This window comes from Sardina pilchardus, chromosome 6 (assembly GCF_963854185.1).
Source record: "Sardina pilchardus chromosome 6, fSarPil1.1, whole genome shotgun sequence".
NCBI lineage: Eukaryota > Metazoa > Chordata > Actinopteri > Clupeiformes > Clupeidae > Sardina > Sardina pilchardus.
The window spans coordinates 11581151-11603706 of NC_084999.1; the positions used below are offsets into that span (position 1 = coordinate 11581151).

Sequence of the window (22556 nt, forward strand, 5' to 3'; positions counted from 1 at the left end):
TTTTGTACCCCAACAGCTGTACAAAGTCGAGGGGTAGGTAACCATCTGATTGTCCTTTAAGCTGGCACATGCTTCAGTGAGCTTTGCACAGTGGCTTTTGTTGACTCTGGCAGTGGGGGCGGGGCACGCAACCAAGCACAAACCTCAACTGAGTTGTGAGAGAAAAAATTTAGGAAAGACCACTGTGCACGTTATGGTACTTCGTGATACAGATCACACCTGGCATCATATGGATTCATTTCTATTGTATTTATTTATTTATTTATTTAATGTCCGAATTTAGTCTGTGCAATTCTATAGGTAGCCGTTTTGGCATGGCTATATTTTAATTTCGACGAATGGTATTTCTTCTCCTGTGAGTCGGGCTTAGAACATAAAGGGAACAAAGTAACAGATGTCACTTCAGATCGTGAACTGAAAGATGTTGGGTAAGTGTGATACATTTCAGAATTCTCGGTCCTGTTCTTTTCGTCAGGGGATCTGTAGCCTACCACTTTTCACAACACTATAACTTTGCTCGTCCCCTTCATTGACCACGCGCGCGGCAACGCAAAAGAACCTAGTGAAATATGCGTTTCATAGGCTAGCCTAAGTTGCGGACTATTTTTACGTGTTTTATCTCTAATTGCTGTAAAGCCTCCACATATAAAGTATTCAGACGTGAAAGCATATGCTGCGTTATTGAGTCTTTTTACCTGTTAAACGTAGGTTAAGTGTGTAACTTGGCGATTTGGTCAAGGAAACAAAGTTAGTACCTTTTCTTGGTGTTTATGACTTGCAAACACGTAAAACAACTGTGACTAAGTGATCTATTATATAGGGCTAGGCTACATTAGAAACCAATACATTTTTTTTTTTCATGGCATAGCCCAAGAAACGTGACATGAGCACGTTTCCTGCAAGTTAAGCGGAGTGTGTGCGAGATCACCATCAAGTTCAATCCGCCAAAAGAATACAACAGCCTAGGTTTCTAACACTATTTTGGTGTTTACATAAAGACAGGATCTCTTTTGATTTCTAGTTAGTCTAAGTCATGTGGACCGTGTGGGAGGGTGATTCATTCATTTCATCATGATCTCGTCCAGTCTCCCAGGGTCTGGCAGGTGTGGGATGCGGTGCACTGTTGTACAATCTCCTCCCAATATTGCACTCGTCCCGGCCTCCCAGACTTTGTGGAAGTAGCGTCACCTTTGTTATTAGGGAAATTGCCTCTAGGTGATGCTGATCATTGGGGGGGCAGGTGTAAAAAAAAAAAAAAAAAAAAAAAAAAAAACCCTGCAATGCTACGGAGAGGGAGAGTGTTATAAGGCATTGTGTCGGTATAGGCTATGTTGATTTCTAGTAGTAGTTCGTTTGAAGACAGGCATACTTCATCGTAGTGTGTCAACTTTTTCATGAGTTCACTTTGAAAGCACTCTAGCTTTGCGAGACAGCACTAAATTCCTATTAAATACAGTACAGTATGAATAGCTAATGTTACATAGGCCTTCATGCTTAATGGCAATTTGTCTTACTCTTTTCTGTGCTTCTTTCTTCTGAAGAAGGGTTTAAAAACATTTCCAAAACAGCACATACCCATCTGTAATCCCTTTATTCCTGTAATGACTGTACACAGAACTCTCAAAAATGTTACTGACTGGTATTCATGATCATCACCCAATGAGCAAGGACAGTGACATTTTCACCTCAGCACAAGACCTTATCCTCATCTTATAATGTCAATTCATCGCTGCTCAAGATTGTCTTTATTTATCCTCACCACTGCCCTATGATGATGCCATTTTGTTTTTTCAGTCCAGTGTGATGGGGAGTATGTTGGTAGTGGCTAATCTCTGAAAGTCCAGCCCCTCTTAAAGAAAGCAGGCCCTTACAATCGCAGTAGTTGGTATATAGGCCCTGTTGATGGTGTGCTGTTGTCAGTGCTGGACCTGGGGCCCATCGTACTGCCTCAAACGCGGGCAGACCATCACTAGCCCTATCCTCACACATGAATGTGCATCATGGAGCTTTCACGGTGCCGGCTGAAGTCTTCTGGAATAGTGTCTGGTGAAACACATAGAGAGAGATGTATTATTTCTTTGTAAATATTGAAACCTTTAAAACATATTATATTTCCTTATAGGGGAGCATATTTTATAATGTACAGAATTAGGTTTGTGAATGTGTTATTTTAAGTTGGCCATACCGTTACAGCGATAACGCAGGTTCGACCAAATTATGTTCTCTTGGGAGAAGCAGAAGACTCCCAGTCTACCACCTCGCATACTGGTGTCAACGATCACATTTGAATCGGCCACCATCTCTGTCCCCTCATAGAGTCTCACTCTAGAAAACAGCAATACAGAGTCTCACTTTAGAACACAGCAATAAAAAGTCTCCATCTAGAATGCAGCAATAATAACAGCAGTCAAAAAGCCACATCCACCTGCAGTGAGGAAGAGGAAGGCATGCAATGTGTCACATTCTAGAGCCTTTTACACTTGACTGTAAGCTCAGTCATTTCACGTCCCTCAGTGAATGTGTTTCTCTTACTTCGATTTTCATCTTAAAACAATTATATGCTACTCATTTCCCCATGGCAAATCAAGTAAATAAATGTTTTTAACACAGATTCATGTTTTTATTATTATGTTTAACTATTTTAACTCATGTTTAGAATTATTATTATTATGATTATTATTATGATTATTATTATTATTACTATTATTATTATTTCCGGGGACTAAAAGGGGAAAGCTGAGGACTATAGAAGTAAACGGGCATGCCTACTGTATTCACTAGGCGATGACGCAATGGGAGAAAGTAGCCGGAGCTCAAGTGCAGTGAGTCGTCTATTCACCAGTCTGCCCAGAATACAAAGCAGGTGTCTCTCTGTTGGTGTTTGAATGGGCCTCCAAGACAAACAAAGACCTGGCTCTCCCCATGGAGAGAGGCTCCCTTACCCTATTCCAACACAGAAACTGTAATTTGTGTCAAAGCTAATAAAGTGTTTCATGAAGTATTCCGTTGTAATGGTTTAATTCCTATTACTGTAAGTCTGATATGTGGTCAGTTGTCTGAATACAGGACAGACAGACACGTTATTGATGCTGTTTGCAGATGTGTGGTATCCCATGTATTTTGAAAGTTTTCAAATATTATATAAATGTTTTTAGCAACAATTCTCTGTTTCCTCGTCAGTCTCACTGTCTTCCTTTCAATCGCACTCTATCCCTCAGTTTCCTCTGCCAGACTCTCTATACTTTCTTCTGGATCTGCATATCAACAGGCATCCAGCAAATTCTTGCCAAGGATTTCATTGGCATGGCAACCAGAACAATGAAAGGCTAGGGGGGCCCACTCTCTGTAAAGTCACTGAGATTCAGAGATGTTTTTTTTTTTTTTGCTTTTACAGAAACGATAATGATAACGAACTTTGCCCCCCCCTACACACACACACACCAACCACACACACACTCACACACACAGTCCTTTCCTTTTCCCCTTTTCCATCACAAAACCTTGAATGTAGAGGAGCTCTTGTAGCATTCCAAGCTCAAACCCCAGGAACACTCAGCACACAGAGATTCTTTCGGAGCCTTTTTGTTCTCTATGCTTGCACATACTCTCTGCTAGACCATACAGGCCCGGCTGAATTCGGAGAGGTACTGGTCTCCAAAGTAGTACTACTGGTGATACACAGGGAGGGCTGACAAAGGCAGGAGCACAACCAAAGCAGATGGTGTATGCAGGACGCAAAAAAATAGAATGGAGGACTGATCGCATGTCTACCATAACCAGTTCCATTGACTGTAATGGCAGCGCATTGTTGCAGCATAATATGCTCAGTATTATTTCCACTTCAAGGTGGCTTTCAGCGTCACCTGGTTACAGGCCATAAGCTCCGACAACCTCCAGTAGAGCGGTCTGGCCACAGTGCATGATGGGAGTGCCGCGGCGAGGGCTCACCTGATGTAGCCCACCTGGGGCCTGTGGCTGAGGTGCCAGCGGTAGGAGGTCTTGTCGCTCCAGCCCACGTTTCGCGGGTCCTTCCACAACAAGTTCACTTCCCCGTCAGTGTCACCTGTGTGCCACAGAGCATTTCTTAGGTATTCGCCGGGGCCGGTGCGAGATTTCACTGCCTGACAAAAAAAAACAAGTCCAAACAACTTAAATCACTAATGATACAGCAGATAGCCCATCCAGTAGGTTTGAATTGTAGTAGAATAACTTTATAGGAAGGAAGGAAAGAATGACTTGACTCGCATTTCATCCCATACTGTCAGGCTTCTTATTATGCTCCAATGCTACTTTGTGTGTAAAATAATACAGCATGGAATGTAAGCTCTTGCACCTTTTTTGATTATTGACCACTATAGCTTTTGGTGTACATTAATATGAGTATTTTCATTCTTCTTATGTATTCTTATTTTCTACATAGCATCATACAAACATACGTACATACAGTACATAAGGGATGGCACTATCATGACTAATGGGGCATACACTGTATCTGGCAGTCCACCTACTTTGAGCTGCAGTCCAGGCTCTGCCATGGCCCTGAATGGAACAGACTGCCAGTACGTCTGCTCAGTCTGTTTCCACATCACCACATAGAAGCTAGATGAGTCCTGGTATCCAAAGATGAAGCCTGCGTAGTCGTCATCAGTCACTGTGTTGACGTGGAAAGTGCCTTCAAAATCCACCCCATTGAAAGCAGTGTATCCTGCGAGTGGAAATAGACGAGGAGATATGTTCAGTGAGTTCAAGACAAAATGCACATCTTTATCTTTTCAGCCTTTTTTTTTTTCTCAAAATGTAAACGTCAACTTACCCACTGCCAATCCAGGGTCACTATTCATTGTCTGGACAATCTCCATACCCTAGTTAAATTGTGATAAAAGCACACATCGTTGGGTGCAGCACCTACATCTACGGTACATGTATTCATTTAGCAGACACTTTTTATCCGAAGCAACTTTAATGTCAATTATATTTCAAGAGCCACTGTCCTCGGGGCAACTCGGGGTTATGTGCCTTGCTCAAGGGCTGAACGATGGAAGTTGGGTATTGAATGCCCAGCTTTTCAGGCTATTAAATGCTAGCCTAGTACATACAGTATATCTGACATAAAGCATTTTAACATTTTAAGACAAAAAAATATATAATACACTGGACCCTAATCTGAGTGACAGACAAAGTTTTAAGTTCAACATGTCATATGCACAGATCAGACATAATTCTCATTGTTGGGCAAATATATATGATTATACAGTATAAATACAGAGGTGACCTTAGACTTACGACTTTTCCCATTTCATAATTTGAGTTAAAGCACATGCAATGTGTGACAAGTACAAATGCCAGAATTGATTTCATTGATGTGTTTAAGATATTTGATACATTTGAAAATAAAGCAAAACCATTATCATCAACAACAACTGAAAAGCTCCAAGTTTCACTGCCAGCAGAATACGTACCTGGTTGAGCACAACCCAGTTGGGGTCAATTTGGGCGTCACCTTCTGGGTCGAGAATGACTGTCTGATAAGCTCTGAAGTCCGTCAGTGTGACCTCAGCACTTTCTGGGCACACGTCCACCAGATCCAACACAGAATCGTTGTCAAAGTCATTTTCACACACATCACCAACACCATTACCTGTGAAGACATAACAGAGAAATGAACCCCTGTGTTTAAGAGTAATGTTGCACAATTTGTAGAACTTACACAATTTGCTAGTCAGAAAGAATTTATAAGAGACAGATCCATGCTTTTTACCCCTAGGACACCACCCAGAACTACAGTGGATAATACATTGTACATGTACTGTATCTCTATATGCACTCTTTTATCCTAAAATAAAATACCGGTCACCATCAGAGTCTTTCTGGTTGGGGTTAGGTATTAGACGACAGTTATCTGGGCCGTAACCGCGACCGCCTTCATCAGGAATGCCATCGTTATCATCATCGTCATCACAGTCATCTCCGAGGCCGTCGTTGTCCGAGTCTAACTGAGAGCTGTTCGGGATGTCTGGACAGTTGTCCCGTGAGTCCTGATGGCCATCTCCATCACTATAATTGAAAACAGGATGGTTGAAACAGGATTAGGGCTTCTGCATTGATTAGGGCTGTTCTGTATCAGTGGGATTGTATTTGTTATTTTCCTATCGTTTTGTATTTTTTACTTGGTATAGTAATTCTAGTCTTGCACTGCTACTGTTTTGTACTGTTCACTTTTACTCTTCTACCATAGACACATACTCCTACCAGAACATCTCATAAACATGCCTCATGTGTAGATATCTCTCTCATATGCAGTGTTATAGAAAATGTAGTCACATAGTTCTCAGTTTTGAAAGCATTTCCCTGATGTATATTATGACAAATGTGAACTGGGTGAAAAAAAGAATCAACAGGCTCGACCTTTCTGTTCATCCTACACAGGCCATTACCAATTTCACTTGATGATAATGCACTTCAAACACTGCAATCACACCACTATCTGCCAATAGGGGGCACCAGATTATTCAAAATGGAACCACAGTACAGTGTTTCCATACTTCCATACTTTGAGGCTGAAATTGTTGGTACACTTCCTCAATATATCTCTGAAATAAGTTATCAACATTCATTCTTGTTTATATCATGTTTGATTCTAATTGAAATTAAACTAATCTTCCATTCAACAGAATATTCTAAACATTATATTATATTATTTATATTATATTATATTATATCATATATTATTATTATCATTATTATTATTATTATTATTATTATTATTGTTATTATAAGACATTAAAATGGCATTGACAAAACCTAAGGCAATTACTTCCAACAAACACTTTCTGTAGCTCTGAATGAGATTTCTGCATCTGTCAACAGGTAGTTTTGGGCCTCTCTTTCTGAACAAACTGCTCCAGCCATCTCAAGTTTGGCTGCATGTTTTAAGTCTTTCCAGAGGTGTTCAATAGATTTTGACCCATAGAAGGCCATTACAGAATGTTTCTAACCATTATTGGGTGCTTTTAGCTGAGTGTTTTTGGGTCATCATCCTGTTGAGGGACCTATGATCTGTGACTGAGACTGAGCTTTCTGACACTGGACTATGTTTCTCTCCAGTCTTGAGATTTCACTGTGCCCTGCACAGATACAAGGCTCTCTGGGTCAGACACAACAAAGCAGCACATAAATATATCAGAGCCTCCCCCATTTTCTCAAAATAGGAATGGTGTTCTTTTCTTCCAAAATGTCAGGAGGGTTTTTTTTCGTTCTTTTTTTAACACAGAGCTGCTGATGTCACTTTTCTAAAAAGCTCCAGTTTCACCTCATCAGCAGCAGGGACATCTCTCCAGAAGGGTTGGGACTTGACAATACTCATCGCAGCCAATTCTAGTTTGGCTTTTTATGCTTTTCTTTCAACAGTGGAGTCCTCCAAGTCCACTGCCGTCCAAAAAAGTGACAGATGGTGTGATCAAACACCGATGTACTTCAACCTTGGTGTTAACCTTGGAAGTTTCCTTTGGCACTTCGTCTTCCAATTTGCACTGTCCTCCTATTTGGTCTGGGGTCAATTATCCCCGTGCAGGCACAACCAGTGAGGTTGACTACAGTTCCAATTTGCACTATCCATCTATTTGATCTGGTGTCAATTATCATCTTGCAGGCACAACCAGTGAGGTTGGCTACTGTCCCATGAACCTTAAACTTGTTACAGTAATAACACGTGCAGCTGTAGTCACCGGAGCACCATGCTGCTTTGAGATGTTCTGATAGCCTTTACCTTTAAAGGGGTTCAGACCAAAGATTCCCGACGAGACAAGCTGCGACGTTCTAAAACCTTGCAACTGCGACTAAACATGTTGAATGCTCTGTGACGGTGACTGTGTGTTTGTGGGCCTGTATGTGTGTGTGTGTGTGTGTGTGTGAGTGCTTGTGGGCGTGCGTGTGTGTGTGTGTGTGTGTGTGTGTGTGTGTGTGTGTGTGTGTGCTTGTGCGTGCGTGCGTGTGTGGCACTAGACAGCTGCATGAGTGTGGGATCTGGAGTGTGTGAGGTCCAGTAAATACTGACCTGTCCTGATTGGTGTCACACACATCTCCCACCAGGTCATTGTCAATGTCAGTCTGCAATGAGAGAGAATTGAGATATTGTCACAGGAGGTCCATCCTTTAATTTGACTGGCAAGCAGGAATACTATGGAAGTAGAACAGAAATACACACCCAGGGTGGTTCTCTGTGCTTTTAAAGCAGAGCGGACAAACAGAATTACACAGTGCCATTGGTCATTTACATCTTGGCATTCAAAGAACCGTCCATGATTCCATCGATAATAAAACAATTTCCCAACACCACTAATCAACTAAAATTTGATTATTGAAAATTAAAGTTGCAGTGTCATGAAAAATCCAAAGGCCTGAGGCAGAGAAGGGCTATAAAAATGTGATTCCACAGAAAAAAAATGACTTTAGAAATGCATTGTTCTTACCTGCATCGGGTTACTGACTTCAGGACAGCTGTCACAAGCATCACCCACCCCATCACGATCTCGATCCGTTTGCATGGGATTGGGCACTTTTGGACAGTTGTCTAGTACATTAGGGATGCCTGTAACAAGAAAGGAATATAATGATTTGGTCTTATGCAGATATAAAGGCCATGAAACCAATACAAAGCATTGATTTGTTCAGAAGTGACAGTACCATCGCCATCAATGTCATTGTCACATGCATCTCCTTCTCCGTTGCCGTCTGTGTCCTTCTGTTCGATGTTGGGCACGTTGGGGCAGTTGTCACAAGCATCACCGAAGGAATCTGTGTCTGAGTTTTGTTGGTCTTTGTTGGCCACCAGCCGACAGTTGTCCTAAACAAATGAGGAGGTGGAAATAATAGCAGTTACAGAAAAATAAATGTTGAGAAAATGTGTTAATACATGACAACCACCAGGCTGTGTGTGATTGGTGTAGGCCTACTTTGTTATGCTGGGAAATAGAATGATTTAGCTTTAACTTGACCGCTGCATAGCGTTGTCAACTATTAAAGAAAAATAAATTAAAAAAACAACACCCTATTAAGTTCCCTCAGCCCTTATTCCTGCAACTCATCGCAAACCTTTATGATTATGATTATCAAATGATAATTATAACATCTTTATTATGAAATTACTGCCTAATAGGTATCATGTTTAGTATAGCCCAATGGAATGTTTCAATTAAACATGAATTTTTAAGTAATTTTGAAAAGGGTTGCTGACAATTCATGAATTAATTTGTATAGTACTGTATCTATCATTTATTGCAAAAAGAACATATTATCAGAGTAAGATTGAGAACGCCACTGACAGCAGAAAACTTTTTGCTACGTTCAAGTCTCTTCTCAATCCTCCACCACCGCCATCAGCTACTTCACTGTCAGCAGATGACTTTGCAACATTTTTCACTGAGAAAGATACAGTTAAGCCCAAAATTATTAGCCCCCCTTATGAATTCAGACATAATCCTTTGTTTATACATGAAAATGACCATTTCCAAAAATGTGCCTAGTTTATATGATTACAGAAGCGCAAAGACAGTATGCCCACAAAGTTTGATGATCATTGTTTACTCATGCTCTGATTTGTGACAAGAAAAGCAAAAATTGACATGTTCAAAATTATTAACCCCCAGACCATTAATAGTCAATAGTGTAGCCTTTCTTTGCTTCAACTGACAACAACTTCTTTGAATAGTCTTTTACTAGGTTGGCACATATCTCCTAAGCACTCTTTAGCTCCAGCTCCTTCAAACTGCATGGTTTTCTTGTATGGACTCTTGCTTTAAGCACGTGCCACAGATTCTCAATGGGGTTGAGGTCTGGTCTCTGTGTAGGCTATTCCAGCACCTTGATTAGGGTATCCTTTAGGGCGTTTTAGACCACTCTTCACTATGCTTTGGGTTATTATCATGCTGAAGGACCTGGTGGTAACCTAAGCCTAGACTAAGAGCAGGCGTCTTGATGTTATCCCTCAAAAGGTCAACATAATCTTTCTTTTTCATGATCCCATGCACCCAAACAAGGCTCCCTGTGCCTGAGACAGCAAAACAGTCCCATTACATGATGCTCCTGCCACCATGCTTCACTGTGGGAACTGTATTTTTATGGTTGTAGGCCTTCCCTTTTTTTGCCAAACATAGGCAACATCCATGTGCCCAAACAGCTCCAGTTTGATGTCATCAGACCAAAGGACAGTTTTCCAAAACTCATTTTTAGCTTTTAAATGTGCATGGGCAAAGTTCAGTCTGACTTTGAAGCGCCCCTTTTGGAGTAAGGGGTTTTTCTCAGCCGATGACCTTGGAGGCCTCCACAATAAAAAATCCCTCGCTACTGTCTTCCTCAAGACTTTAACCCCAGAGGTCTCAAGGTCAGCAACTATCATTTTGGCGGATATGCAGGGTTGCTTGCTAACATCCCTGATGATTTTTCTCTCTAGATTGAGATATTTAGCATTTTCATCCACACTTAGGTTTGTTATGCACAAACTTGGAACTCTTTGTACTTTGTAATGATGCCTTGCACGGCTGTTCTACAGACTGTGAAGCATCTAGAAATTTCAGTATAGCCTTTCTCCATATTATAGGCCTCAATGATGTTCTTTCTGAGGTCCAGACAGATTTCCTTTATCTTCAGTATGCCTGTAAAGGCAGTCCCCTCTCAGACAGGTGTTCAAGTGCCTGTAGGCCTGTTCCTTGAAGTCTTTAGGGAAACAATCAATGCTGGTTGGGTGTTCAGGTGTTGTCTGGACATTAACTAACTGCAAAGGTGTGGCTTGAAAGGTGACAGGTTGGTCGTGTGCGTTTAAAAGCAAAAAAATCACATGGGGGCTATTAATTTTGAACACTCCACTTTTCACACAATTTGAGATTAAGCATTCCTAATAATATATCAACACTCCAAAATGCACCAGATTCTACATAATACCACTGGCGAATGTTTGATTTTTAAAATTTGATCAGGGATGAAAAATTTAGGGAGAATTTTAGAGTAATGTTCCAAAATTTCAGGGGGGCTAATAATTTTGGGCTTAACTGTAAGTGCTCAGTTTGATGACCCTATAAGAAGGACTCTGCCTGGTGTTAGCATGATGCCATCATTGGACTTTTTCTCTCCTCTTGATGAGGAAGCGGTCTCTCAACTGCTTCAGCGAAGCCGTCCAACAACATGCCCTTTGGATCCTGTCCCGTCTACGCTCCTGCAGTCTATAGCACCCGCTATTATACCGGCAGTCACACATGTATTTAATACTTCACTCAGTTCTGGAATAGTTCCTTCTTCTTTTAAACAGGCAAGAATTACGCCTTTGCTGAAGAAAAGTACACTTAATTCAACTGATGTGAAGAACTACAGACCTGTCTCCCTTCTTCCTTTCTTGTCAAAGGTTTTGGAGAAAGTGGTCTTCAAGCAAATGTGTGACTTCCTCTATCAGAATAACCTACTAGACCCTATGCAGTCTGGTTTCAAGAGTGGTCATTCTACTGAAACTGCTCTTCTATCTGTGACTGAAGCATTGAGAGTAGCTAAGTCCTCTGCTCAGTCATCAGTGTTAATTCTGTTAGATTTATCTGCAGCCTTTGATACGGTTAACCATGACATTCTCCTTTCTACACTATATGAACTGGGAATTTCTGGGAAAGCTCTTGACTGGTTCAAGTCTTACCTTAAAGGGCGTTCTTTTAGCGTGTCTTGGCAGGGACAGATATCAAAGTCTCATGACCTCACTACAGGAGTCCCCCAAGGATCAGTATTAGGGCCCCTCCTTTTCTCTATTTACACCACTTCTTTAGGTGGGATTATTCGCTCTCATGGATTTGAATATCATTGCTATGCGGACGACACTCAACTTTTCCTATCCTTCCCACCTGAGGACTCTAGTGTTTCCCATCGGATCTCTGCATGCCTGAAGGACATTTCAATCTGGATGAAGGATCAGCACCTTCAGCTTAATCTTTCCAAAACTGAGCTCTTGGTGTTTCCAGCAAAAACAGCTATTCCCCAACAGATCAATATCCAGCTTGATTCATCCTCACTGACTCCAACCAGATCGGCACGTAACTTGGGTGTCATAATTGATGACCAACTTACTTTCTCTGAGCATGTTGCCTCAATTGCAAAGTCATGTCGGTATACCCTGTACAACATTAGGAAGATCAGACCTTATCTGACACAAGATTCCACTCAGCTTCTTGTACAGGCAATGGTTATCTCCAAGCTGGACTACTGTAATTCTCTGTTAGCTGGCCTACCTGCTTGTGTATTAAGACCACTACAGTTGATTCAGAATGCTGCAGCACGACTGGTCTTCAATCAGCCAAAGAGGACACATGTAACCCCTCTCCTAGTTACTCTCCACTGGCTCCCTATAGTAGCCAGAATTAAATTTAAATCTCTCACTCTGGCCTATAGGACACTGACTGGATCTGCTCCCAGCTACTTCAGTTCTTTAATCACGATGTACATTCCCAACCGCCCATTGCGATCTTCTGAGGAGCGTCTGTTATGTCGACCAACCATACATGCTAGGTCAAATTGTAGATCCTATTCTTCAGTGGTTCCATGTTGGTGGAATGAGTTGCCCAGTGCTCTCCGTTCCAGCAACAGCTTTGGATCTTTTAAGAGGGGTCTTAAGGCATATTTATTTAATATGCACTTAGTCCTTTGAGTTTGTGATGTATTATGGTTTGTATAATAGTATTGTTTTGTTATAATTTGTCTATTGATAGAATTTGAAATTTATTTTGCTATTGTCCTTAAATTTAGCCATACCATGCTTTAGTTATTATTATTATATATAATTAACTGAGTGACTTATTTGATTGCTATTCTCATTTCACTGTTTTATTTCTCATTAGGTTAGTGCTTAAAATTATTGTTTTACTGATAATATTACTATTCTCCCTAGTTTGTAATTGTTCACTGTTAATTTAATTTGTATTGTTATTTATTTGTATGTCGCTTTGGACAAAGGCGTCTGCTAAATAACCATAGCCATAACCATAGCCATCTAAAAGTTGTGACTGAAATAACACCCATGTCCTAACCTGCAACTGCATTATCTTATTGAATATTATCACAAAAAATGGATGGCATAACGGTCTAATGCCTGCCATATACAGAATGTTGTGAAATCTGAAGCTCAGAAATAAAGAAAATCCCTGCATTCTGTGCAGGAGTTTGTGCAAGATCTGTTACCTGATATGTATTTTCCCAAAACACCTATAACTAGGGTAAATAAGCAAGCCCATAACCTGGACAACAGCTTATTTTTAGTTTCACTAAATTACACCGGGTCCCTAGACTTTATTTCACCCCAAAGATATGCGATATCTGATCGGAAGCCTCAGCCATTAAAAGAGGGTGACTGGGGACTAAGGTCATAACCTCCACACACTAGCGGAGACAGAGACACACAGACTAATTTTAAATATGAGGACTGACATCACACTGCTGGGGCTGCTGGGCCTCATTTGTGGGCTGCAGACTCGGAACACCCAGAATCAGGTACAGACAGGAAGCCAGAGCCTCAGGGCTGCTACTGCTGAAGTCTCTAGCAGTTGGACGTCTAAGAGTGGCGTTAAGCATCATAAACACTGAACTCACTGAGTTCAGCAAGAGCCAGATGGTCGAAGTAGAGGCAGAGGTTGAAGATCTTCAACTATAGAGCTGATACCCATGAAGACTGCGGTGGTGGCAGTGAAGATAATGAAGAGAGGAGGAAGAGAGAGAATGCAGGAAGAGGAGGAAGATAGAGAATGCAGAACTGCAGGCACACATGGCCACCGTGAAGGGGAAATGCTGAACCTGATCAAGGTAAGTGCAGCACAACAGACAGAGCTCTCAGTACTGAAGGACCAGACTCAGCATTAGTGAGGCAGAGATGGTCTTTGGTATTATTTGCCCTCAATGGTGCCTTCCAGGCAGCGCTGCCTTCATGGCACTACTCCCCTCAGTTTAGGGGTAGGATGAGGGTTGAGGGGGTTAAGGTTAGGAATAGGGTAAAGGTAGTGCCTTTTAGGCTGTGCTGCCTGGAAGGTGCCGTTGGGGGCAAAAAACACCATTAAGCGGCAGAGATGGACGATCTGAAAGAAGAGAGCGGCGTTCAAGGGGTTGAGCGAAAGACAGTCTGGTGGCTACTGAGACGGAGATAAAGAGTCTAAAGAAAGAGAGTGTAGAACAGCCGAAGGTGGTACAATGTTTACTGTGTAAAAGAAATCAATGAGTTACATGATTTGAACTCCTTGAAGTACTTCAAGTGAACCAAAACCATAATATACTACGGATTTGTGATACTGATTAATTTGACATAAACAAGTTAACAACACTATACAATGAAATAATGGTGTGTAGCCTATTGTACTAACAATAGTGGCAAAATGTGATACGATATAGCTATACAATCAAATGATGAGTATAACATCTTTGTAACTAAATCAACAATTTATTATGGTGGTTAGTATAGTACTGTACAGTCAAACCATTTCAATATACATAACATTCCTATGGATTGTAATATTGTGATTCCTTTGTCTGTGTGGAGTCTATCTAGTTTCTATCTTTCTTGGAGAAAAAAGCAATGCAAAACAGTAGGCTATGTATAATGTGAAATTTATTTAAATTGGCCTACGCTACTGTATTTTAATGCCAGTCATACATGTAATGGTGGTACTTGGAGAGTAAATTGTTCTCTGAGGTGGTACTCATTGTAAAAAGTTTGAGAACCACAGGTCTAAAAGAATATTGAAATACTGAATAGTTATTTTTTTCTGGACAAAGCAGGTCACATACATACTGTATGTACACATATGTGCTGTGCTTAGCTCCGCTACTAAGTAGAGCAACATATTTTACTTTCAACTCAACAATATTTAGCTCATCACAACAAACATCTTCATCAGCAATGGTCACAAGCTTACCTCCACATTCTTGATTCCATCTCCATCCGCATCCTCATCACACTGGTCCCCAATTCCGTCATTGTCTGCATCCTCCTGGCCTGAGTTTGGTGTATATATACAGTTGTCCTGCACCAGAAACAAACAGCATATGTCTGCACAGCTTTCCCAATTCATTTCAAAGTTTTCTATCATCAAAATCATTCATCTGAATGCATTTAAAACCGGGTAAATTGGACATATTTCATACAGTATATATAAAAGTTGTATTTTTGTGGTGCATAGCATAAACATGTGTATACACAAGAGTGTGACCGTGGTGCTGTGTGGCAGCAAAAGTGCACTTTCATGTCCTCCAGGTCAGTAGATGATTTAGCTGATTGCCTCCCTGTTCTCCAATACATACGTCTACATAATCAACTGTGTCTGAGTTTGACATTCGTTTCTTAATAAAAGTAAATCTCAGCTGACCTGTTTACAGTGCTTGTCGTTGTCCATGCAGGGCAGAGAGCGATCAGGGTACCCATCAATGTCAGTGTCCTTTCCACACGTGTTTCCATTGCCTGCCCAGCCAACATTACACTATAACCAAAGAGAAAAAAACATATTGCACCAGCTCATATTTCATCACAAACAGCAGTGACTAGTTGTGGTAAATGCTGCAATAATTAAAGGTCCACAGTTCTAGCCCAAAAAAAAAGTTTCATACAAATTCAACAATTGTCCATAGGGCTCGGGGACAAGCCTTGCATTCTAGGAATATAGCCGCCATATTGGTAGCGCACCGAACGTAATATCCATTCATTCAGATGCAGAAGACAAGAAGCAGAAATGTAGTATTAGTGATTCTTTTCCTCTTGCGATCATGGGTGGCGCTGTTACACCCCACTACACAGCATTAGCAACATACGACCAAGAAGGCAAAAACTATAACAGGAACACACTAATAGGCGGGAGTAAATCCATAGTAATCCATAGTAAACTAAGGAGTGAGGCTGCCAATATGGCTGTGCCCGCGAAGTTTTCACGTCATGATCCCGAGCCCTATTGTGGAGGAGTGCTAAGGGGAAAAAATGGAAAGGACTCTGGTTTGGAGTGAACCACATTAATGCCAGCCAATCAACACAGGTGGAAGTCCAGCTTCAGAAAGTAAAAGTCCTACCACATATCTGTGCCAACCATTCATTTAAACCAGCTGATCCTAATTAGCACAACTCTTCAGCTAGGTACAGTAGAGCAGCTAATTAGTGAGATCACCTGTGTTAAGTGCACAGGTAGAGCCAATACATGGTGGGATTTTTACTTTCTGAAGCTGGACTTTACCACCTCTGCCAATCAACACATTGAAAAAGAAGATCCTGCTGCACTCTCTGGCAAGAGTTGTGGAATTCCAGTGAGGAACTTGACTCTTTCAGTATAATGGGTATATGGAGTATAATATGCCCATATAAATCTGTTGTGTGTCATTTTATAGAACTCAATTTTTAGAACTTGATCTCACCGCACAGGACACCTCTCCGTTCCTCTCCATGACACAGTGGGCGTTGACGTCGCAGGGGTTGAAGCTGAGGGCAGCACACGACCTCCGTGGGTGGCAGCCTGCAGTCTGGTTACCCATATAGCCAACTTTACAGCCTCCACACATGTAGGAGCCCTGGCACCCCGCAACAGGGGGGGGAGAGAGAGAGGAGAGGGGAGGAGAGAGAGAGGAGAAGGGAGGAGAGAGAGAGGAGAGGGGAGGTGGGACAGGAAGAGAGATAGAAAGGGGAGGATAGAGAGAGAGAAAGAGAGAGTGCAAACATACATTTATCCAACCATCCAATCAAATGTTGAAACCTGCATGACAGTATGTATGTATATAGGAACACCAGACTTATTAGAGGAAATACTTACAATAGTATTTGTGCAAACAGAGTTGGGGGTACAGGCATTGCTGATCTCAACACACTCATCGATATCGACACATTCCTGGAGATGAGGAATGATAAGAATATTATTCAGAACATATCATATAATAATTATTCATTTAATTGAATAAATATCTTTATATAACTTTTTTGTCACAACTTACGTAGTAACCGTTTTAAACTACTTACAACAAAAGCGATTCAGTGTTTGATAGAAAAGTGCTGACAAAGTGAACATTTAATATAGAAGAGGTACAGAACCTGTCTGTGACTTTTAGCGAACTCCACGCCAACCCCCATGACGGGGGGGCCCCAGAGGCCCGGGGGGCAGGGCTCACAGGTGAAGCCTTTGGCCGTGTTCACGCACGCGCCCCTGGAGTAGCACGGCTGAACTAGGAAACACTGAGAGCATCGAAGAGAGGACAGAGAGAGAGAGAGAGAGTGAGGGATGTGTAAATGGAGAAAAAGGAAAAGACGGGGTCATTTGTTAATCAGTAAAGCAGATAAGACTCTATCAAGTCAGGCGGCATGACTGCAGGTGCAAATCTGCAAAAGAACTACGAGACCTGGCCCCAGCAGTGGTGCGACTGGCTGGGGCACCTGCACCCGGGTTCGATTCCCGCCCCGTGGTCCTTTCCGGATCCCACCCCAACGCTCTCTCCCAATCACTTCCTGTCTCTCTTCACTATGCTATCATTAAAAGGCATAAAAGCCCAAAAATATATACTTTAAAAAAAAAAGAACTACGAGACCATGATTGAAAAGAGACAGATGAAAGTGATGTGCAGTTTGCCCACCTCGTCAACGTCTTGGCAGTGGGTTCCGTTTCCGTGCATTCCCTCTGGGCAGGGCCCGCAGCGGAACCCGGGGTACTCCCCAGTCTCCATGCAGCCCACCCCTTTGAAGCAGGGGTTCGGGGAGCATCGCGAGCGGGGTTCATGGAAACCTTGCGATGAGGAAGAACAGACAGGCTAATGAGCACAGCATACAGTAACACCCAAAACTGGACTATCAACTGGCCTGCATGGCCACTGATAGCTGACCGGCCAAAAGAGGAGGGGAGCAGCACTTACCACATACTTGGCATTCCAAAATAGTGTTTCTGATCAGAGACATTTCTTTCACCTACAAAATAAATGAAAGAGTTTTTCAGAGTCTCTTCTTGCCCATTTTTATTTACCCTACATGCCATCTCACAGATAGCCGGATGACCCTCGCTTTCTCTAACACACACACACACACACACACAGAGAGAGAGAGAGAGCGAGAACAACACACACCTGTTCCCTGATGTCCTCTCTCAGTTCTCCCAGGATCTGATTAAAAATGATCAGCTGCCCAATCAGAGCTTTTGTGTGGTCACCTTAAAAATCACCAGAGAAGACAAACAATTCAGTCAGACCGAGGTGACTGTAATGTTCACGGAAAAGTGTGTGACAAGACAAAAAAAAAGTTCACTTACCGAGTATAGAGCCCATCTCTCCATTTACTGCACAAAGATAAAAACAAATATCATTATCATGATGAAAAGATTGGTTTTATTTTGTATTAAATTAGATTAGATTTATTTGTCCTCTAACAAACTTGAGCAGTAATTGAAAGACAATTATGGCTCCTAATGTCAGCCACAAGGCCACATGTCGGTCTGTTTTGCATTTCTAGCCATATACTGTACACATGCAGGAGGAGAGCTGGGCTACCTATGTTGTAGGATGAGGAGTCCCCTTGGAAGGGACAGTCTGTGAGAGCTCCCGCTTTGGCCACACTGCCCCCTAGTGCCACTTTCAAAGACTCCACTGCACCCTGAAACAAATTCAGATTCAGCAGATCAGATTACCAAATCCAATGACCTCGACTGCAGGGTCATGACTGGTAGTATTTCATGGGAAACCGAAATGCCGGCCATGTTGCTAAAGAGCAACGTCTTTACCTGAATCAAGATGTCATTCGAATGACCTAAACAAGTTAATGCACTCTTGATGACGCGCTCTTTCAAAAATCCCAAGATATAATCTATAAAAATACAGCATCTAAATCTGTAGGCAGCTCACCTGTAGTCTTGCATAGGCCTTGTGGCCATTGCGGATATCCACCAATTCTGGATTAGCAGGCAGGGACACCAGCTGGGGAAGACGTTGGCCCGAGTCAGCCAGTCGGCAGTCTACGTAGAGCTCCAGATGCAGGTTTTCTCGGCGAAGGCCCCCGACCCTTAAGATAATGGAGTGGGTCCTTCCATCGGCCAGGTTAGCGTTCTGGAGGTTGACGGTGTGAAGCTTGCCGTCCTGCCTCACATAGCGCACTAAGACTGGGAAGAGCATTACACATGGCACTTAAGATGGATGCCAACATGGATGTTGAGATAGATGGCCAAAATAAGGGAGAAATATGATTACAAAATAACGATATCATATTTGCAGATATGTCGAACTGCCAGTGGCATGTCGCTGGTGGCGTGATAGTTCTAGTTTTCTTGTTTCTAGTTTGATGGATCACCATCACCTTTCATTTAACTTGTGCATATATCCAAACAAATATTTAAACTTAAGGAATAAGTATAACTAAATCAATAGATTTTATTTAGTTAATTATAAATAGTTTATTTATAAATTTGTCTAGGTAAGCATTAGAGCTAGAATCAAAAAATATGACAATACTTTTGTAACAACCTTTGTTGATCTTGCCCATGATGGCAATCTCCAAGAACTTCTTGTTGTCCTGCTTGTTGTAGAAACCCAGCAGCACCCCACCCAGCTTGGGTGGCAGACGGAGGGTAGAGGCCACATAGATATCACTGAGGGTCCTCATGGCTCCGGACACCTTCTCCACCGCCGCCACTGTCTGCTTCTGGTCCTGGAGTGCCAGCAGGTCGATCACTGTGGCCAGACAGTCAGACAAATGAAAAGAGGAGAGGAAGGGAGAGGAGCGTATCGGGGCTCGGCAGAGTGGACAATCTGTCAGACTGTTTTATCTCTGTGCTTTCTTATGACATCCAGCATCACAGCAAAGCGTTGGTGTTTTCCTCAATACAGAAATGTACTGTAGCATATTGCTGATAAACACATATTCTTGATATGCATTGCCTGCTGTTTGAGGAAATATCTCTGCATTGTGTCATTAGCGATCCATTAGGTGGACTCGACTTCATACACTTTCAGATCTCTGGTTATTGGCTGCACTATGTCTGTCTTAATCATGTGAATACCTACCTGCTGTATACCTTGAGCTCTTGGTTAGAACAAACACTTAGTCTGATAAGGCTTTCCAAGATATCATATATGCCCATATCACAAGTGTAAAGCAAACATATTGGGAGCAGTCAACCGTTCAATTTACAGCTGTTTAACAAGTCTTTCCTGTATTGTTTTTGTCATCCAGGGCTTATAAATGTTCTTAACTGGGCTACAGCAAGGCTATGTTTACTTGTGCAAATCAGCACTCCATTGGCAGAGAAGAGGATGTCCTTCATCCAGCAGACACATGTGGTCCTGCTCTTACATTCCTTGGCATAGTAGGTCAATTTAACAACATGCACGTCTAAATCATTGTGTCAAATATACACTTCATTAAAACCTTTCTTGTCTGGTGTTTTTATTCTTTCTATGTGTTATCTATTAAAATATTTAGATTATTATGCCTTAAAGATGGAGGATTAAGGGGATCTGTGGAGCAAGTGGCTGCAGCATCCATTTGGGGTCAAGTGCTCACGGGGACCTGGGATTGAATACAACCTGCAGTCCATTCCCATACCATTCCCACACCTCTCCCACTCTGTACTATCCTATCTGAATAAAGGCAAAAGAGCCTTAAGAATTGAAAACTCTGAACTGTGATTCAAATACACTTATAATATACTTACTTTCCCCCTCAATCTGACAGTGTGCCATGCACTACACTACCTCTGTGCTTAGATGAGGTCGGAACACAGCAGTCTTTAGGAAACAAGTCCATGATAACAACAGGAAGAGTCTGGGTCTGGTCTCAGACTTGCTCTCTCTCTGACCCTCTCTCTGGCTCTGTCTCTCTCTCTCTCTCTGCAAAGCAACCCTCTTCCTCAAAGCCTCAACTGAATACAGACATTTCCACCACTCACATTTTCACAGCCTTTGAACAAAAAGGGCTAACTACACAAGGGCCACAGGCGACAAACCTGTTATAGAAACCAGGGAGAGAAAAAGGACAAACTTTCCTTGGAAAAGAAAAAAAGCTGTTTCCCAAGCAACCACACTGTAAATAGAGGGACACCAGGAAAGGGTTTAGGACAGACTCACCTCATTCCCCACTAAAGAAATAAGACAATTACGAATGCCATACAGACAAGAGCTGAATAGAACACGGATGCAAAGAACACTATCCAGAATATTAATATAAATATAATAATTTCATCATATTTCATGCAACAACTGTGGGATCAACAAGCAACTTGGCAAAGTTGTATGTTTGACATAAAAACAGCCTTAGCCTATCACTCGTGATGGATATTTGCGCATGATATTAAACGTAAATGAATATTAAAACAGTTACCTTGCATGTCCTGTTTCTCAAGTGGCTCGCAAATACAATTCATTTGCCAGACAGAGAATAATGTCCAAAATGTAAAGTACTTAACCTCCATATTTCCTAAAAAAACGAAGCGTTGTATGTCCACCAAGCAAATGTTTCTAAAAGTGTATTTGTCCCACCGAAAATCGGTATATTCCAAGACTTCACAGATGTTTTCCCTGTGGTGATGATATTGCTGCAGGGACTGGAACGTCGACTGCGATGATGGCCCCTTCCGTGCGGTGTCCCGTCAGTTACTCACCTCGCGCTATTGAGTTATGACACCATCAGAGGCGGCTCAACCGATTCCACCCTCAAAATCAGTATAGCGCAGCGTCGATGTTGCCCTCTCCTCTCTAAACACACACAATACGAATTAGCCCATTAGAATTAACGACTAAATAAGATGTAGTGAATATCTTACAAAATTGTCTCCATTTTCTGAACGGCTAATTCAATTCTTTTTTTTTTTTTTTTTGCTGGTGGGTTTGTTTGCCTAAAACCTCCACAGTGTTGCAGTCCAAACAGATGACCACTGACCCATAGGTGACCTTGTCATTTCCTCTAGTATAGAGAGCAGTTGAGAGTAGTAGCCTAGACTAAACTCTTGGCTGCAGCCTCAAGAATGTTTTACAGAATGTTCTGTTTTTCATAGGGAAAAAAATGGATGCTTATGTGAAAGAAAAAAAAACAGCTTGCCATGGTATGATGTCATACTTGGACACAGGGGTGGATTCCTTTTTGTCAAATCCACCACAAGTAAGCTTCATGAAGTTTTTTTTGTTTAATCAGGTACTTTAGCCTATATCCAGTAGCGTCACCCTGTAGCGTCACCCACTCAACATCCAGAATTTTAAGCATCCTTGGTTTTGACCTGACAGAACCTTTTGGCAAGAAACCCATCCAAACTACACAGCAAAGTACAAACCTTATCTAATTTGACTGCTAAAGAAAAGCACTGTTCCAACACGAGCTGGCATTCCTTGTTTTCATAAGCCATGAACAAATGTCTCCCCTCTCCAAAAAACCATTCCAGCCAGAGCAGCCAGACCCCCACCCTCCTCCAGGCTACTCTTCGGCACCATGCGAAATGTTTATTTTTGATTACTCCTGGGTTGCCACAGCAACGTCTTTTAACAGCAGGTGATGAGGGAATATTTTTCTCATACTTCAATCTTTATTGGACCCCAAGAGCACCATATAAAAT

The 22556-nt window shown here is 41.9% G+C and overlaps 1 protein-coding gene across 1 annotated transcript; it reads right to left on the reverse strand.

The window, feature by feature from the left end:
• Nucleotides 1–1580: 1580 nt before the first annotated feature.
• thbs3a (thrombospondin 3a) lies at nucleotides 1581–21954 on the reverse strand. Its single transcript, XM_062538414.1, has 23 exons — nucleotides 21332–21954; nucleotides 19477–19683; nucleotides 18862–19115; nucleotides 18511–18613; nucleotides 18273–18299; nucleotides 18091–18173; nucleotides 17884–17935; nucleotides 17608–17756; nucleotides 17072–17212; nucleotides 16797–16871; nucleotides 16405–16557; nucleotides 15375–15485; nucleotides 14925–15032; nucleotides 8683–8842; nucleotides 8469–8587; nucleotides 8054–8106; nucleotides 5855–6054; nucleotides 5460–5638; nucleotides 4814–4862; nucleotides 4509–4705; nucleotides 3949–4121; nucleotides 2186–2325; nucleotides 1581–2043 (listed from the first exon to the last, which is right to left on the reverse strand). Exons 1-23 carry the CDS (start codon nucleotides 21420–21422, stop codon nucleotides 1982–1984), a joined length of 2886 nt encoding a protein of 961 aa, XP_062394398.1. The 5' UTR covers nucleotides 21423–21954; the 3' UTR covers nucleotides 1581–1981.
• Nucleotides 21955–22556: the final 602 nt, after the last annotated feature.

Excerpts from the sequence above, each read along its gene's own strand:
- thbs3a (XM_062538414.1), bottom strand. The coding sequence starts at position 21,422 with ATGGAGGTTAAGTACTTTACATTTTGGACATTATTCTCTGTCTGGCAA. Across the intron at positions 19,684-21,331 it reads TGAGAAACAGGACATGCAAG|TGATCGACCTGCTGGCACTC; the intron begins GTAACTGTTTTA and ends GTCTGGCCACAG. Across the intron at positions 17,936-18,090 it reads GAGAGGACATCAGGGAACAG|GTGAAAGAAATGTCTCTGAT; the intron begins GTGTGTGTTGTT and ends TTTATTTTGTAG.